This window comes from Rhamphochromis sp. 'chilingali', assembly GCF_963969265.1.
Source record: "Rhamphochromis sp. 'chilingali' genome assembly, chromosome: 21".
Lineage (NCBI taxonomy): Eukaryota > Metazoa > Chordata > Actinopteri > Cichliformes > Cichlidae > Rhamphochromis > Rhamphochromis sp. 'chilingali'.
In genome coordinates, this window is record NC_137949.1 from 25,304,746 (window position 1) to 25,322,199 (window position 17,454).

A 17,454-nucleotide genomic window follows, 5' to 3' on the forward strand; every position below is an offset into this window, starting at 1 on the left:
GTATAGCACTTTTCTAGTCCCTAAGGACTCCAAAGCGCTTTACACAACCTGTCATCCACCCATTCACACACACATTCACACACTGGTGATGGCAAGCTACATTGTAGCCACAGCTGCCCTGGGGCGCACTGACAGAGGCGAGGCTGCCGGACACTGGTGCCATCGGGCCCTCTGACCACCACCAGTAGGCAACGGGTGAAGTGTCTTGCCCAAGGACACAACTTGAGGAGGAGCTCGAACCGGGAACCTTCCGATTACAAGGCAAACTCCCAACTCTTGAGCCACGATCGCGATGATTGTCTGTCAGCAAGATTATGCAAAACCTACCAGGCTGAAATTCGTGAAGCTTGGTGAACTCATTGGCCTTGGTAAAGGATACGCTCTCCTAGTGCCCTTCTAGTATTTAAATTGAACTCAAGTCACCAACAGGCAACACTAGCGAGTGATGTAACATGAAAACTTTGAGTAGCATGTAATAGCTCGGATCCTCTTTAAAATCTGTCAAGTTGGACAGCCATCTGAGGATGTCCTGCCAAAGATAACGCATCCCAGACCCACTTTTTTTTGTGTGGGTCTCTGTGGCATATTTCAGCTCCTCCAAGAGTGGTAATCTGAGGATTAATGACATCCACACATCTGACAGTCATGTGGCAGTGTGACACAGATGGCAAGGAATGCACACAAGGGACACAGATGGGGAAAATAGTGACTCTGGCTTTCTGCCATTCATCCACTACACTGTGTTGTTGCAAAGGTGTAATATTTTAGTCTTAACTATAAACAAACAAATGCAATCAAAAAATGAACCATTCACAGGGGAGGTAATGAGATGAACATAATATATATGAAAATCAAAAAATCTGGAATCATAACACATTTTTTTTAAACCCTACAGATGTTGTTTAACAGTGTTTGTTAGTTTTGTTCAGATTTGCCCATCCAATAAAAGAAAGACAGGATACATACAAACACATACATATACGGCGATCATTATTGTAAGATTTAACAAATCTAGCTGCTTCAGCTGAAATAGTCTCTTCACTCATATCACTGAGATGATGTTTGGAAGTCCCCAAAATATGTGTCACCTATGAAAACAATAATAGGCTATGAAAAAGTTCAATTTCTTGTTTCCCAGTTGTACTGTAACATGGGACTAGGGCTGGGGCGATTTCCTTCATAGCCTTATCGCCCCCCTGTGTGATCACCAGTACCCAGTGCTAGTGTTGCCAGGGAGGGGGATGTTTTTAATCTCTACCCATTATGGTAGCACTACCCACCCTCTATAATACACAGTGTGTAGCCCAAACACAAGAAAACCCACACACAGCCTGTGTGTGTGTGTGAGAGAGAGAGAAAGAGAGAGAGAGAGAGACAGAGAGAGAAATAGAGAAAGAAAGAGAGAGACCATGGGGAGATTATTTGCCACTTTCAGCGTGATGAGAAACACGTGAGGATATACCAGCAGGAGAGCCCCATTCACATACAGAGATGAATTATTCAGCAATTCAGTCTATTGTAATTAGTGACCATAAACAGATGAATATCGAAAGACCATGTAAAGTCATAATATTAAACATGGCTTTTTTATGCTTATTTGTCTTTAGGTCTATAGTACCGCTAAGTCATTCAGCCTGTTTTTATATTGGTGTGATAAAACTCTTTACTATTCTTTCAAACACACACATTCGGTGGAACAAACTTTAGTAGTTGGGCTAAACTAGCATCTCTGTAAAGACACAGGACAGAAAGGCTGTTGTCTCTCATTTTGAGATGAGGGGAACACATCAAAGATCGCAGAGGTGTGAGCGTGTTACCGTGCGTGTCCACGCCGTTGTCACAAATGACTACAGTCAGGCATATTAAATTTCATTTTAATCTGATAATAATAATGATAATCTTAACTGAATGGATTAATGGGAAAGTTGCTGTGATTGGCCAGCTATCTGCAATCACACCAAGCATGGTCAGTCCCCAGAGATCATCATCCACCGGCACAGGTCTACATGGAAATTGTTAAAAAATAATTTTCTCTACTTGCTCTATTTTGTAGGGGTGTTGCATTTACTTACATATCTTATGTGGCGCCACCATCAATGGATCCCACAGCAATAGTGGCAGACACTCTGGCTGATGTGTTAGGAGTCCCATTGGCTTTCAGTGGCACAGTAATAGCACATATCCAATATGGAGGCAGAGAAAAGATGATCCTAACAATGCCTCTGGCAGTGCCTCTGGCTACATGGCCAATGCAGACACACACAAACGCACACACTCGCTCTGTGTTTTGCCTTCCTTGGAGGAGCAGAAAAGCAGGCACATGTGTCTCCCCGAATTACTTTAAAGAAAAGGCAGTGGGAGTGATTCTATTCTTGTAGGAGAAAACACAGTCAATTCTGATTTCATAAAACAACACTCTCACTCACTGTGCATGTCTCCTTCTGTTTAAATCTTTATTTTGCTCCTTTCTCTTAATTACCATTTTCTCTTTTCTGCCTGACCAGGTGGTGGGTCCCAGAGCTTCCAGGGTTTTTCATGAGTGCCCTGCCAAACCAAGCACATTCCGCAAATACTACGAGCGTGGGGAGCTTCCGATTGCAGTGAAACATGAAAACCGAGGGAACAGTATTGCATGGAAGGTAGGGACGCTACACTCTGATAAGAGATGACTTATCCTTGTGGTTTTCACAATCTAATGTATTGAAGCAAAGGCTGTAACGCTGTATGTCAGAAAAAAAAGATACTTTAAATAACCTTTGGGAGCAATACAAAGCTAATAGCAGCAAATTAAAGTATTGACAACCTCAGCAAGGCCATCCTTTGATAATAACCCCAACAATCTCAATTCTGGAATGAAATACAACTAAAGTCTTTTTTTTTTTTTTTGCACTGTCTAACGTTTCAAACCATCCTTGCTGTCAAATACATGTGACGGTTGAATCTGAAGACTTGATAAGTGCTGTGCAAACACCGTTTATCGTCATCATTATCGACTCGGCTGAGGTGAAGATGACAGTTTCTCACATATTCACGGGCCCAGTGTGGGCTGTTATCCTGTAGGAGGCAGTGTAGATTAGCTCACTCGAAAGGCTTCACCTGTCCCACAGCACCAGTCAGAGAATCCATCAATCACAAACTCCATAGGAACTCAGGGCAGTCGCAGCAAAAACTCAGGGAGTGACTGTGTATGCATTTGCAAGTTTATTGTATATGTGTGTTTCAACACTCCGCTCTGAACCGTTGCAGCGTGGGTAGAATTGATGCATTTTGGGGGTTTTTTTCTAATCACCATGTTGCTTTATTTCAGCTCCCACTATGCTGCCAGCTATTCCATAACTTCACAACTGCATGCAGCCGCTATGCTTAATGGCATTTATTCATAGTAAGCAATGATAAATGAATCAAGAAAATTATGCCCCCTTCCTCTTTCTTTTTTTCCTACTTCAAAGGGAGAAGGAGAGGTGGGTGGGTGAGTGAGTGAGCTTTCTTGCTAGTTAGCTGTCTGTCTTCAGGTGAAAACACTGTAAAAGCATCTCCCTTTGAATGAATTATTTATGTAAAGCGTTCAAATGAATCTATGTGTTTGGAAAAAAAGTAATGGATTTCTTTTGTGTTTTGCCGATGAAAAAAACACTCAGTAAATGGGATGTGGTGTATGTAATTGTTGCTGTCATACTCAGTGCTGCTGTTATGCTTATTGATCCTCCCTCCCAGCACTTACACACAGCCTCATCATTTTTTAAATCCTCGGTAAGAGAAGGGTTTTCCTGGGTGCTCGTTCACACTTAGGGCTTGCACTTTGAAGCATCTTTGGCGGTTATGTTCGTTTTGGCTTTCCTGAAGTGATCTTTTAGTCCAGGACTAGCTTTAATCCATGTCTGGGAAACCTGCTGAATATGACTCATTTTAGCCAGCCTCTTGTTTACTGGAGGCAGCCCATGTTGCACTGTATGTGTGGGTATACTGTAACAAAAAGTGCAGCTATGATCGGAGTAAGTGGAGAGGGGTTGCTGCGTGTTTGCACTGAGCTGCCCTCGGGGCAGGGGTTCAAGACGACAGCTCAGGATCAATCCCGGTCTGAAAACACAGCCCCCTAGCAAATAAAAAGTCTGGGGAAGGTAAGTAACAGAGAGAGCCTTTCGCAAAGAAAAATGACTGGTATGTTTATTTAGCTTGTGTGCCCATGTATACAGACTGTGAGCATATATGTGTATGCTGTACATATCTGCTTTTACTGTCACCTGATTAGTGTGTGCATTCAGGTCAGCAGTTCAAGCCCCCTACAAAGATTTTTTTATGCTTATTTACCTCTGCAAAGCAGCAAACATCAACGCCACTCACTTCTCAAATTGACCACAAAATAGACAAACAGGCTTCATGCACAGCCAAACAAATCTTTGCCATCAATATCAGCATTTCGCTTGTAAAGGTGCAGACAGGTAGTTCCTTTTTTCCCTATTTCCACTTACAGTACATAGTCATAGTCTTTCTGAGCAGCAGGGTGAGCAGCATGTGTTACTGGCCTCTCAATGAATCACCAGCTACGCGTTATTAACATTTCTCCTCTTACAGTGTAGTAGCCCGGTGCTGGGGCTGTAGGCAGTTGCACGAGTTAATATTCTGGTGGAAAATCAGATATGTCATAACTTACTGGCAACACATTTTGTTTCTGAAACATTGCTACGTGGCAGCGAAGAGGGGGCTATTCCCACTACTGGTTTTCCTACGTGTATAAATCCAGAATAAAACAATAACTACTCCCAGTTTTGCTCCTGTGATCAGACATTTTTGTGCGATTGTTCATCATGAACATGAAGCTTATTTGAAAAAAATATTTCAGATTTTGCCTTTAACCTCTTCTTCTTTGTTGTTTTAGTTTGTTTGTTTGTTGTTGTTGTTTTTACATTTTTATTAGAACTTGGATTTTCCCTATTTAGCCAGCTAATTAGAGTACTTTTATGCTACAACAATGCATGTGACTCCTTTGACAGTTAGAAATCAGAGAGGAGACTCTAACTTACTTTTTACACATGGTTGTGAAATAAAGCAGGTTGGTGTTTTTGACTTTTGGAAACTTCTTTACTGTTAACTGTGAAATGTCAGACCAGAATTCACTCATGCTTTCCTTTTAGTCGGTTCAAGTACCGCTAAAAGAATGTCTCTTTCACTCACTAAATGCTTTCTTCAAGAGTGACTCAATAGATAAAACTCTCCTCCACATCTCGCTGGGCGGGCAGTGTGGAATTGTGAGCACTGCTGTGCATAACTGCAGATTATAGCGTTCACTCACAGGGGAATGGGCTCCAAACCAACCAAATAATTTAACAGGTCTTCATATAAATTAATGTTCATATTTTAAAAAGTGTGTAATTGGGTTTTTAAGGAGTAGTTGGTTGGTAACTGAAGAACAAAACTTCTTATAAATGCGTGGAAATTATTAGGCACGGGTGATCCATTATGATCACAGAGACGTGTGGCTTTGTGACTGTATGTGTAGCTTGCCGGTGTATGTATGGCTTTATAATGTGTGGTTGAGTCTATATGTTCAGGGGGAAAGCAAGTGAACCAAATGTCAAGGGCAAGTTGAAAAAGGGAAGGTTGTATCTGAAAGGTAATTTGGCTCTCCAGAGGTAAAAGCCTCAGCTGTAATGGGGCGCTCAGGTAAAAGCTTTACACGTATGGGGAACATGTGCGGCAGGTAGATAAGAGAGTGTCGAGCGAGTTCCTATCCCTGTGTTTCTGTGCCGTGTTGTGTGTGTGTGTGTGTGTGTGTGTGTGTGTGTGTGTGTGTGTGTGTGTGTGTGCATGAGTGCTTGTATGGTTTGTGCTTGTATTTGGCCACTGCCATAACGTAGCAGCCAAAGGCCTGGAACAGCAGTGTAATCTACAGCGATCCCTGGTGCCAAAAAGAGAGCGACAGAGAAAGAGAGGGAACAGAGAGAGGGAGACAAAGAGAGAGAGAGAGAGAGCTCCACAGGGACTCAGCAATCAGGAGACATGGCAGCCGTTTGGCTCTCAGTTATAATGGATGAGTTGAGGTCTTCCCGCGTTCCCTGCGGGGCTTGGTTTGACTCCCCATCTCTACCCTCCGCTGTGCTCTGCAGGCTTACAGGCAGACATCGTGGCACTCAGATACATGCACACGCGTTCACCTCACATGTACTATAAACCCCCTAAACAGACTTGTATATTTCATTTCATTGATTGCTTATCTGTTTTATCTTGTCCCTTGATCTTATGTTCAGCTCTGTGTTTCTCTTGTATGCTTCTAGGTTGTTGTTTTATTTTCCTTTTTTTTTTTTTTTAAATCATGCTTGTCAGCCCCCTCCCCTCTCCCAGCCCATCTACTTTATCTATTCCCTTTTGTCCAAGGCCTGTTTAGGGGCAGCAGGAAAAAGCCATTTTATAAAAATATCAATGCAAACCGGATTTCTGCTCGTCCTCCGCCACCACACTGAGTTTGGCCAGTATAAGGGGGCGCAGAGATGCTGGTGGTGGGTATGGGGAGGGGACAATCAATTAATCTGATCAAGCGCTTTAGGAAATGGAGAGCGTAAGCGCTCCTAGGGGACGGATATCCATCTCCTTGGGATGATTGAATTACGCACAGAGTGAGAGTTGGAGAAGAGGGAGGGCTGGAGAAATGAGGTGGTTAGGGTGACCGAGGATGAGGGTGCATGTGCTTGAGAGATGCAGTGGGAGTGCGCGCTTGATACAAATGAAAGATAGACAGAGAATGAAAAAAGAGCACGGGAAAAAGAGTGGGGTGCACGAGAGATGAGGTCATTGCAGATACAGCAGTGGAAAGGAGCCTTCCTCCCTGCACATCCTCTTTTTATACCATCTAACTATTTGCATTTTTATGTGTCATACCTTATAGTTGATGACCCCCTCTTTTTGACAGCTGTATTACATATTATCGGTGTATTCTTGTTCTTGGGAGTCAATTTAGTAAACTACTGCTTTCGAGTGATTTTTCACTTATTTAATAGCAAAGTGAAACACAGTCTGCGTGTGCACCAGCAGTAAGGTTATGGCATTTGTTCCACTGTCTCGCACCTAAATTAGCTATTACATGATTCATAGTTTTCATGTCTCAGATTATCATTGACAGAAGGTTACTGTAGCATGATGCTAAAATTATCCACTGAAGTTTTATTCAGACATTAGAAACCTTAAAGTAACCCATCTAAGAGCAAATACTTTTCCCAGCCAGAAGTACGGCAGCAAAGCACTTCCCCAACAGCTGTTTCATAAATAAGCTTCAGCAAGTGGGCTTTTCCATTGTTTTTTAAGATGCACATTATGGTGCAACATCTTGCTTGGAAATACTGCTCCTTTTGCAGAAAATGACCTTCTCTTTAATTTTGGTGAATACATACCATACCTCCCTTTCTGCTCCTTGGCAATGATGTCTTATCTGCTGTGGGCACTAGAGCTTTGTCAGGGAACCTTTGAATAGACAGAATAAAATGGGGTTAACCATGCGTTTTCTACAGCTCCCTGGCTGAAAGCTGGATACTCTGGGGGGATAGTTCTGTGTCATAAGGAAAGAGATGAAACACAATAAGAGGAGAGAATATGAACAAGCCCCCCTGGGCTTTCACTGAGAGAAGAGAGAAGAGAGAAAGAGGGAGTTTAGATTAGAGAAGTGGAAAAAGCAGCATGCATCCTCGCTGAAAAATGAGAGACGAGAAGAGAAAGGAGGAGTAGATGAAGGAGGTGGAAGGAAAAGGCCTCCAACCAACAACGCTGGCTAACCATCAAGATGTGCATGGGCTGCCTCCCTGGAGGGAAAGAATTGCCGAATGACTGCTGGGAAGAAGCCCGATGAGCTGCACCACTTCCATGCTGCTGGTGTGACTGCAGGAATGAGGGGAACTGTTGGAATGGAGGCATCCAGTAGAGAGAGAGCTTGTCTGTGGATCTTGAACTGCTACACCGCCTGCCGCCCTGAGCCATTACTCATAGCAGACGAACGCCGCGTGAAGCTGATGATGGTTGTTTAGCCTGTGGGCCTTCCACTCTTGCTGTGATACGAGACAATAGGAAAAATGAATTTTGGGAGAAAATGGTGGATCATTGGAGATACTTTTATTTCAGAAGATGACTTACAATATGACTCAGTATAAAGCTGTTTAGCTCTTTGGTCCTTCCTCTGGGTCCTATACAGGACTCAGAGGTATGGCCATGCAAATGTAAGCCAAAATATTAAGGAGAAAAACATTGTTTTTAGATGCACTGTTTAATTTTGGGCTATAAAATTAAAGAAATCCAAAATTCACATGTGTATTATATTTTACTGGGCTTTGTCTGTTGAGCTTTTTCAGTTCACAAATGTCAGTGCATAATTTGCCTACAGTTGACTGGTGACCTGTCAGCTGGGAAGGGCTCCAGCTCTCCTGAGACCCTAAATTAAGTAGTTAAGAAAATTGCTGGATTGTACATATTTAATAAGTTACTATTTGCATGGTTAGACATAAATATTTAGAAATCATGCAATGCAAGAAATTATCTGGAGATGTTTCATAGTGATGTTTGTTATTCATTTTTTTTAGTTTCCAGTGAAATTATACATTTTAACAATACATATCTCTAAAGGATGTCATCTCAAAATGTATTTTTTCTCAGACTCTGAGCCACAAATGTCCACTTCAGCACCACTTACTCTAAACTCTCCAGTTTTATACCCATTTATATTCCCACAGTTTTTACAGAGAGGCTTGTTGCATACTGTTCACCACCTTATTTATAACACGTTTGATTTCTAAGTGATAAACGCTATTTCCAAAATTTCCTCTGTAAAAGCATTCAGCTTAATGTGTCAACAAAACTGAACAGTGTTTTTTAACCTGGTTTTATGTAATTTTCTGGTTTCTATTCCTGAAATGTATGCACTTTTGGACAAATTTATGTGGACAATGTCACAATTGCAAATACTGCAAACACTTTGCAAATATTTTTACAAATACTTTCAAAAATCCTTTCTGATTATGTCTTAGAGTGGCTCGATCAACTTCTAATTCATTTTTGTGATCTTTGGAGTCACTGAGAATCTCTTCCCCTTTGGCCCACTGCTCGTTTCCTCGTCTCCAAGCTAACATCATCCCTGTGGACACCCTATTGATCCCGGCCCTGCTACTGTCTTCCCCCCTAGCCTCCCATGCCTCCAGCACCAGATGCAACCCCACACAGCTGGCTTCCCTGTGCAGATGGTGACTAAAACAAATGCCCACGCACTCTCTTAGGGAAACATAGGATTGTGATTCCTTCTAGACAGATGGGAAGAGCCATGGATAGCTTGGGGTAAAGACGGGAGAGGGAGGTGATAGATGACATCACAGTGAAGTGAGGGAAGGAGATTGTGGTACGGGCAGGGTGGCTACCAAATTAGACAGAGACAGAGGACAAGACAGAGAGGGACATGGTGTGTCTGCCAAGGCTACAAATCATGTCCCCGAATGCAGCACCGGCACCGTTACCCCTCCCTCCCACAAAATAAGCCAGAGATCTATTGATTGGCACTCGTATTTGCTAGCGGGCTCCAGCTCAAAATGGAGCCTTTAATTAACTTAATGGACCGGCTGCAGCTGTGTGCGAGCCAGTAAGGGAGGAATAGAAATAGATAGATTGGGGTAGAGAGGGAGTGTGAGCCAGCATAAAGAATAAGTGGGGTTAACTGCAGACCCCTTCTATAATCAGTCAGGCGGGCCAGGACAGAGAAGAAGGTAAGACTGAAGGGACCAATGTCCTCCCCGTTCCTCAGTGTCCACCTTTCCTTTTTGGTGCTGATTTTCTTCGCCATTCTTCCAGTAGCGATGTCTACGACAATATGACATTTCCCCATTCAGACTGACCGCCAACAGTACTGGCATGTCTGTGTTAGTCAGATATAGCCTTTACACTCAGACCCTTCGCTGCCTGCTTGAAGTCAGGAGTGACCTCGAAATGTTAGCCCCATTCCTGCCAAGCCCATATTTCTGCACACACGCTGCCCACTCTGTTCAACCCACCCCTCTCTTCCTCCCGCTCTCCCCTGCACCATTCTTATTCCTGTCCACTCATCCATTCTGTCAAAGGTTAATTGGTTTGGAAATGATTCGATTCATTCTCAACGTTAATGCTGTTATCATGCTTTTGTTTGAAAAAAAAAGAAAAGAAAAGAGAAAGAAAAACTACCCCCCACATGCACTTAAGCCTAATTTAAAATAAAGGGGGGAAAGGAAAAAAAAAATCCAATTTAATTTTTTTTCTTACTCTAGCTCTGGCTTGTCCCCACAAGTCTTTTCCTTTAAATTATGGCAGAATTTCATTACCTTGAAAGCTTTTCTGCCTCCTCCCTCTCCTCCCCTCCCTGTCTCCAATACTTTGAATGGATCAGGACTAATGTCTTTCTTGTAACCTCAAGGTCGGAATATTTGGATCCATGGAAGCGCTCAAGGGTCTCTGTGATTAATGCACTGTACAAAGTACCTTGGAATAATGCGGTGGCTGATGACTGCGCAGAGTGATCCGTATACACACACGCCTACATCTGCTGGAGGTAGTTGTAGATAGAGGTGCCCCTGTCAGTGCCCTTGATGTGGATCACAGGAGGCATTGATATTCAAATAGGGTTACCTAGAGGCCTTCTCTCAGTTCCCCTGAACAGTGCCATATAGTACTTGCTCCCCCAAAGAGCGTCCTGCTTTTCTCTCTGTAGTGTTGGAGCTTTTCTTACATGGGCTTTGTTGGGCATAACCAGGATCTCTTCCCTCAGAGCTGCTTATAAGGATGACAGATTTTTACTGGGGCCACCTCATTCTCAGTGTAGTCCCTGTATACGAAAGTCACTTTGGGGCCTCAACAGCAGTGATTTCAAAATTCATTTAACTATTACCTATCAGAAAATTAATTAGACATCTAAATGTCAAGAAGATAATGTTTTTCCTACACTTGTATTTACAATAAAACAGCCAGGGCCTGATTACTGCTTTGGTGTTGATGGGTTTTTTCTTCATTTTTTTTTTGCTGACGCAGCTGCGATGTCTGATAAAAATGTGATTTTCTCTGTTTCCATGGCCACCTTGCAGAGGTCTTCACAGTGGCTGCTGTGCATGCTGTCCACGCCCTATTGATCAGAGAAACAGAGGCCTGTGTATTGAAGTTGTTTACAGGGCTGCAGATGCTATCTCCACTTCTGTTAATTATTTACATTCGGTTCCACAAATCTGATCAATAGTTAATTGAGCCAGCGGGAGTTGTCTGGGAGAAAAACAGAAACTTTGCGGAACCGAGGGACACAATCGCCAGTGCTGTAATGTAAAGGCCCTTTGTTTTCCCTCATAGTTTTAAGGACAGTATTACACAAGATTTGGATTTACTATATGCTTCTATATGCTCTGATCTAGCCTTCACTGCCTTAAAGCAGAAATAATTCTAAATGGCAGCGTTTTAAGGGAGTAGAGGACTCGTGGCCATTCTCTTGATTTAACTGCCATTTAAATTGGCAAGTGCAAGAAGATGGCTTTACCCTTTGTCTTTTGTGGACTTTTTTCTGGAAGTGACACCTGAAACCCACAAGCACACTTTAGTAAAGTGTGCATAAAACATAGTATATCCTACAAGTCTTCATACCTTAAAAAGCTTCTTTGCAAATACAATATATGGGGGGAAAAAAGCACTGGGCCACCTGCACATGACACCTACAGAAGCTGCTCCCCATGAAACTTTATGCACCATGCGCCTCAGGACTCAGCGACCCTGCTCTGTTACTTTATGCAGTCTTCATGGCTGAGTTGCTGTGGTTCCAAGCCTCCTTCCACTTTGCATTAATGCCAGTTACAGTTGATTGTGGAATATATAGGAGGGCAAAGATTTCACAAATGGATTTATTCAAATGGTGGCCTCCTATTACAATACCGAGCTTGAATTAATTGAGCTCTTTAGAATGACCCATTCTGTCACACGTGTGGAGACATAGGCTTAATTTTATACCCACTGTGCCAGTGGGACTGAAAGCAGGTTGCATAGCACCCTGCATTTGGAACACATTTTGCGCTTTTATATGAAAAAAATATTATTTGTTGACTTCAACAGCGGTAAAGTCAATAACATGTTCATCAACTGTTAATCAGAGACCAGAGCTTTTAATTCCTTAGATATTTCAGAGTTTGATCAATTTAAACTCTAGTCAGAATGCTCATTAAACAAAATTCATGTTCTTGCAATTTGTAGATCATGATTTGGAGATTCATATTCATACTCAAGTTCAACCAATATTGTGGGGATCACAAAATGGAAATTAGAGCATCTTGAGCTCTGACATGGTAAAAGACATACATTTGAAAACAGCATTATATATTTAGTCATGGTGAACTTCAACAAATGTTGGGCTTTTTATGTCAAACAGGAGCAATTTTCCTGTGAGCTTTGGGAAGTAATTTTATCTATGAAGATACCGCTTAGCAGCCAAAATGTAGGATTACTGTAGAAAAGTGGGGAAAGGCAGTGAATGTAAGCTAAATGGGGTTCAACAAACCGTTGCACGCATTACTGCAGAAGTGGTGCAGAACATTCTGGCTTTAATTGTAGAAGACAAAGTAGCAGCAGTTATTTGTATTTAAAACACGCGAGAATACATCTCTGTCAGTCTCAGAGGAGACTTAATTTAGGAATTTAGCACACAGCTTATCCAACATTATCCATCCGTCATGAAACTGTGGTGCCAAATCATAACAATTTTTAAATATTGTTTGCAGAGTCATTAAAGTTGTGCTCCACACACGTTCAAAAATTCAGAAATTCTCTAATGGGTATCTCACATGGTTTACGCAAAAAAATAAAAGAAAGTCTAATTAGTAAATGTATTTTTATATTTTCTAATTAGCAGATTTATTTTTATATTTGCTAATCTGAAAAACTTAATGCCCTATAATAATATAGGACATGTTTTTCATTTTTGAAATGCATAAGGGGAGAAATGCCTTAGGTCTTTCGGAAGTTGTTATTGTCCACAAACATTGTTCGCACTCTTTTCTCCTTTTCTTTGTTGACAGGAAAGCTCTGAAGCCTAATATCGCTTCTCTTGATTCCTGTGGACTGAAAATTGCAATCAAAGGCAGCATAGTGTGGCGTTCTTTGACTGTGGACTGTTAGAAATAATAGCTCTGGGGTGCAACCAATTCACATCATTGACCTGGAGTGTACGGTGCATGCAAAGTCATGGCAAAATTCAAGGGTCAAAATATTTATTCAGTCTTGAGAATTTTTAATGCTACAATTTTTTTTTTACAATGTTCCCTAGTAGGAGAAAACATTTATAGTGTATTAAGACACAAAAGCAAAAATAGTTTCTTTTAAAATCTTGATTTTTTTTTTAAATGACCACAGAGAAATTTCACATTTTATTCATGAAAAAAACTCTGTACCTTAATCATACAGTAATACAAATAGAAGAAGACTTCTTTCAACAGGAGGATGAGATGGGAGTGGGGGGTTAAAACTTAATGTCTTCTCCACGCTATTTGAACTATTGCCTCAAATTGGCGATATTTCCAGCTGCATGTGCATTAACTTTCAAAGAGGCAGTCTGCATGAAATCATCATTCCTTGAAAATACCGCTTACCTTTTTTCTCCGAAAATATTTTGGGCATGATGTTTAACTTATGCTATATCCGTACAGCGTCGAGCACCACAGCAGACAATCAGTAATACTGACATACTCAAAGGAAATAAGTGCACAAAGAACTGTTGGTTCACTCGACTGTTAAGGGCTCTGTTATTTAGATCAGAAGCAGATGCAGCTGAATTCATGTATGCGTGTAAATGTAACTTGTGTGTCTGTCTGAGTGAGTGAGTGACAGGAACTGATTAAGGTATGCAGTGGCAGCTCCGTTTTAGTAATCTGTCCCACCATACCTATGCGCCAGGATCTGGCTGTTAAAGTTGCGAGGCATATAATGCATTATGAGGAGAAATTCATCTCATTGTTTCTGTGCCCGTTTACCAGTTTGAGCTGCACGTATGCCATTGTTAACTGACAAACATGTCAATGACTAATCTCCCCGGGTGTTCGACCACCGCACCTTGTATTGGCTTTGGCGTCTCCTTATCTCGCTTCTGTTTCCAGCCTGTCACTGATAAGAGGGAATGGAGGGAGCAGAAGCTGGGTAAAGAAGAAAAATGAGAAGAAAAAGAGAGGTGTAGTAAAAAAGGTAACCGAGAAAGGCAGAAATAGAGGAAGAAATAGGGCATGATTAAGGAGAAGGGTCTCTGTGGTGACACCCTCCCCACCCCCTCCTCTGTTTTGTGCTATATAAGTTGTTGTCATTGTCATTTTTTTCCTGGGAGCAGATAAACACCATATCTGTTTTGTCCTCATCTACCTGGGCTACAATATTGTAAGCAAATCTTGAGAGAAAATACACACTGAGCATTCAGCCATCCTCGGGCGTCTTTCGGGTTGTCAATTTTATTCTGATTATGTGTGTGTGTGTAACTAAAGTGCAACCACACACCCTCACAAAACACACTCCAGTCTATATTTCTTAGCGAAAGTGGGAAGGTTCGGTAATTTGTGTTCAGATGGATGAGCAATGGAAGAGGACAGCAGCGCGGTGGCAGCCGTGACTCTTACTTCAGTCTGAGTCTGACCTGACCCAGCAGTATTGCTAAATCTGACTTGTTACATGGCGAGTGCTCTGGCACACCTCGCCTCGCTGAGACAACCTCTGGCCACAATCTGGGTGTCTTTGTCAGCTCGTAGCAGCTCGGCCTCCAGAATTGCTGAGGTGGTGGATTTTCCTCTCCTTCCTCACTCATTGTCAACCCCCCCCGCTCCCTCCTTTATTCCTTCACAGCATCCACAGGTCAGCAATTTTTTTTTCTTTGCTGTCACCCATTCACACTTCCACGGACCAGATGCTTTCTCAGTATCAAGGGACTGCATAGTAGTAGGGAAGGAAACTCCCTAGATCATTTCCTTGCTGGCAATTAGCAGCACACAGACGTCTCACTGTTTGAGAGACCTGACAGAAACGAGGAAAGAAAAAAGGGAATGAAAGAAAAGTATGACGAGAAAAAGAAGGGGAGTGCTGGGAAAGAAAGAGAATAAAACCATACACAGAAGGTCTTGATTAAGTGGTCTTTTAAATGCGCGAGTGGGTAGCAATTCAGCAGCTCTTTAGTCCCGGGAGGACCTGTCTCAATTACCCTAATGAGGCAGAGTGACTCTGGCTTTCCTGGAAGGGTATGGGAGGCAGGGAACCCAGCAAAGCCATGCAGGAGAGGCAGGGGGAGCAAGAGTCTCGACGTGTGTGTGTTTGTGTGAGGGGGAGCACGCACTATATGGATGCCCTGTGAAGTTAAATGGAGCGTGCCGGGTTCCCAATGAGCCAGTGTTAGCTGGCAGACTGACACACAGTAACCTCCCACTGTGCGCATCACTTTTTCATCTGTGCTGTCGGGGAAGGGTAGTTAACCCCAGTCTGCCCTGAACTTTAGCCTTCACTAAACCAATACATATTTTCAATAAAGGCCAAGCACTAAGAATGCAGACATCCCAATGAGTAAGCCTACATCTGTTTCTACCCTGCCTCGTGAAGTAAGAATGAAATAATTTGCCTTTATGACCAGGAAAGCCTCGCTGTTGCTATGAGCTACAGGTAAAACTGGCAACTGTTTGAAATGTAATAAATGTTTCCCTGTTTACTGACATAAGGTAATGGAACCTGGCTATGTGTTATGTATTACAGTCTCCGTATTAACCTCATGTATCCAGCATTTCACCAGCACAGAGCACAGGTTAGCTTTTGAAATGGAATGGCAATCTTAATCAGTGCAGCGATATCATGTTTGTAAAATGACCTAAGAGACAGTTTTTCGGGGTTTTTTTTTTTTTTTTTGAAGATGAGAACAGCATAACCCGAGCCATATGCAGACAGTTGGTAACTTCTAACTAAGTTCAAATAATCTGCACATCCTTGAAGAAGATAATAAAACCACCAAGTGTAAAGTAAACACAGACATTTGGAGATTGCTTCTTTCATGAGTGAAATTCAAGGGTCAAGTCCAGGGCTGAAAAGTGCCAAAAGCTGCCATTCCTCGAAATGAGGCTTGCAAGGCATTAACCCATAGATATCTATAAGTAGTATGTTGTTAATTCAGTTTTATTTATCACATCAAATCACAACAACAGTTGCCTCAAGGCACTTTGTATTGTAATGTAAAGACCCTACAAAAAGAGAACAGAGAAAGCCCCAATAATCAGATGGCTGCCTATGAGCAAAAGCTTTGGCAAAAGTGGGAATGAAAAAGTCCTTTTTAACAGAAGGAAAGTCTGGCAGAACCAGGCTTGGGTGTAATTTCAGTGGTCTGCATTTATAGAATTCTTATTATATTCTTTCCCCCTCAAGTTATGCTCCTACTATTCTGGTTTCTGAAATGATTTTAAACTTCCTCTGCGTGCATGTCAGTGCAACAGTATGATTGATGCATTTTATGTTTGCCATTTTGGTTGTTGATTAGCTTTGTGGAAAAAGGGGCAGGACAGCCACCATCTTTAGTGTTTCAGAATTCTTCTTCAGATTTCTACTCAGGATTATTTGAGCCATTTAAAAAATATATATAATTTGTTATAATTTGTCATTTAGCCAGCCTCAGCTGATTTCTCAGTAATATTAGCCTTTTGTCTGAATTTAGTCTGAATTTGAAAAACTAAGATTGTTAAAGCCAAAATGCTGAAAATTAAATTCTTAAAACACTTTTGTAAAAACCTGTGGGCAACTTTTATCTGTTAAATGCAGTCTGTGATGATATTTTATTTGATATTCTAAAGACAACTAAACACTGTTATTAGTTATTATGCCCTTTTCTCAGTGTTGGCCTATTTGTTTTTCAGCCTGGCTCTCTGTCCTTCTGTCAGTTTGTTTGTATTGCATTTTTATTGCAGAGTAAGATATCTTGGCAACCACTGGCCATTTACAGTCATATGAAAGTTTTGATAGGACCCTCTGCAGTCTGGTGAAAAACTGAATACTCCCCATGAATCAGTAGTCTAGAGAATTGCTTTTACCAGAAATAACATAAAGTAATTGTTTTCTTTATGACGTTATCGTGATTTCACATTGCGGAAGAATTGTTACCCAATCTTCTTTAGAGCTTCGTTTCGCTTCATTGAAGTTTGCAGACATTCATTTATGCACAGGTCTCTTAGGGTCCCACCACAGGATTTCAATCAGGTTGAGGTCTAGGCTTTGAAAAAGGGGCCATTGCAACAACTTGGTTCTTTTTTTTCAGCCATTCTGTGGTAGATTTGCTGCTCGAGATCTTTGACCTGTATACAGAGGAGTTCATGGTCAACTCCATGACTGCAACGTGCCCAAGTTCTTTGGCTACAAAAGAGCTCTGGACAATCGCCCCTCCACCCACCTTTTTGACAGCTGGTGTGAGGTGTTTGTACGGAAATACTATGT

General features: G+C 41.8%; 1 protein-coding gene across 2 annotated transcripts in view; it reads left to right on the plus strand.

Annotated features, from left to right (window-relative positions):
- The window catches only part of pacrg (PARK2 co-regulated), a 150,457-nt gene that overhangs the window by 21,139 nt on the left and 111,864 nt on the right, over window positions 1-17,454 (plus strand). For both annotated transcript variants that reach the window (XM_080870751.1, XM_080870750.1), the window contains exon 2: window positions 2,505-2,639. In XM_080870751.1, the coding sequence (XP_080726877.1) occupies window positions 2,505-2,639 (135 nt within the window). The remainder of the gene's footprint in view (window positions 1-2,504; window positions 2,640-17,454) is intronic.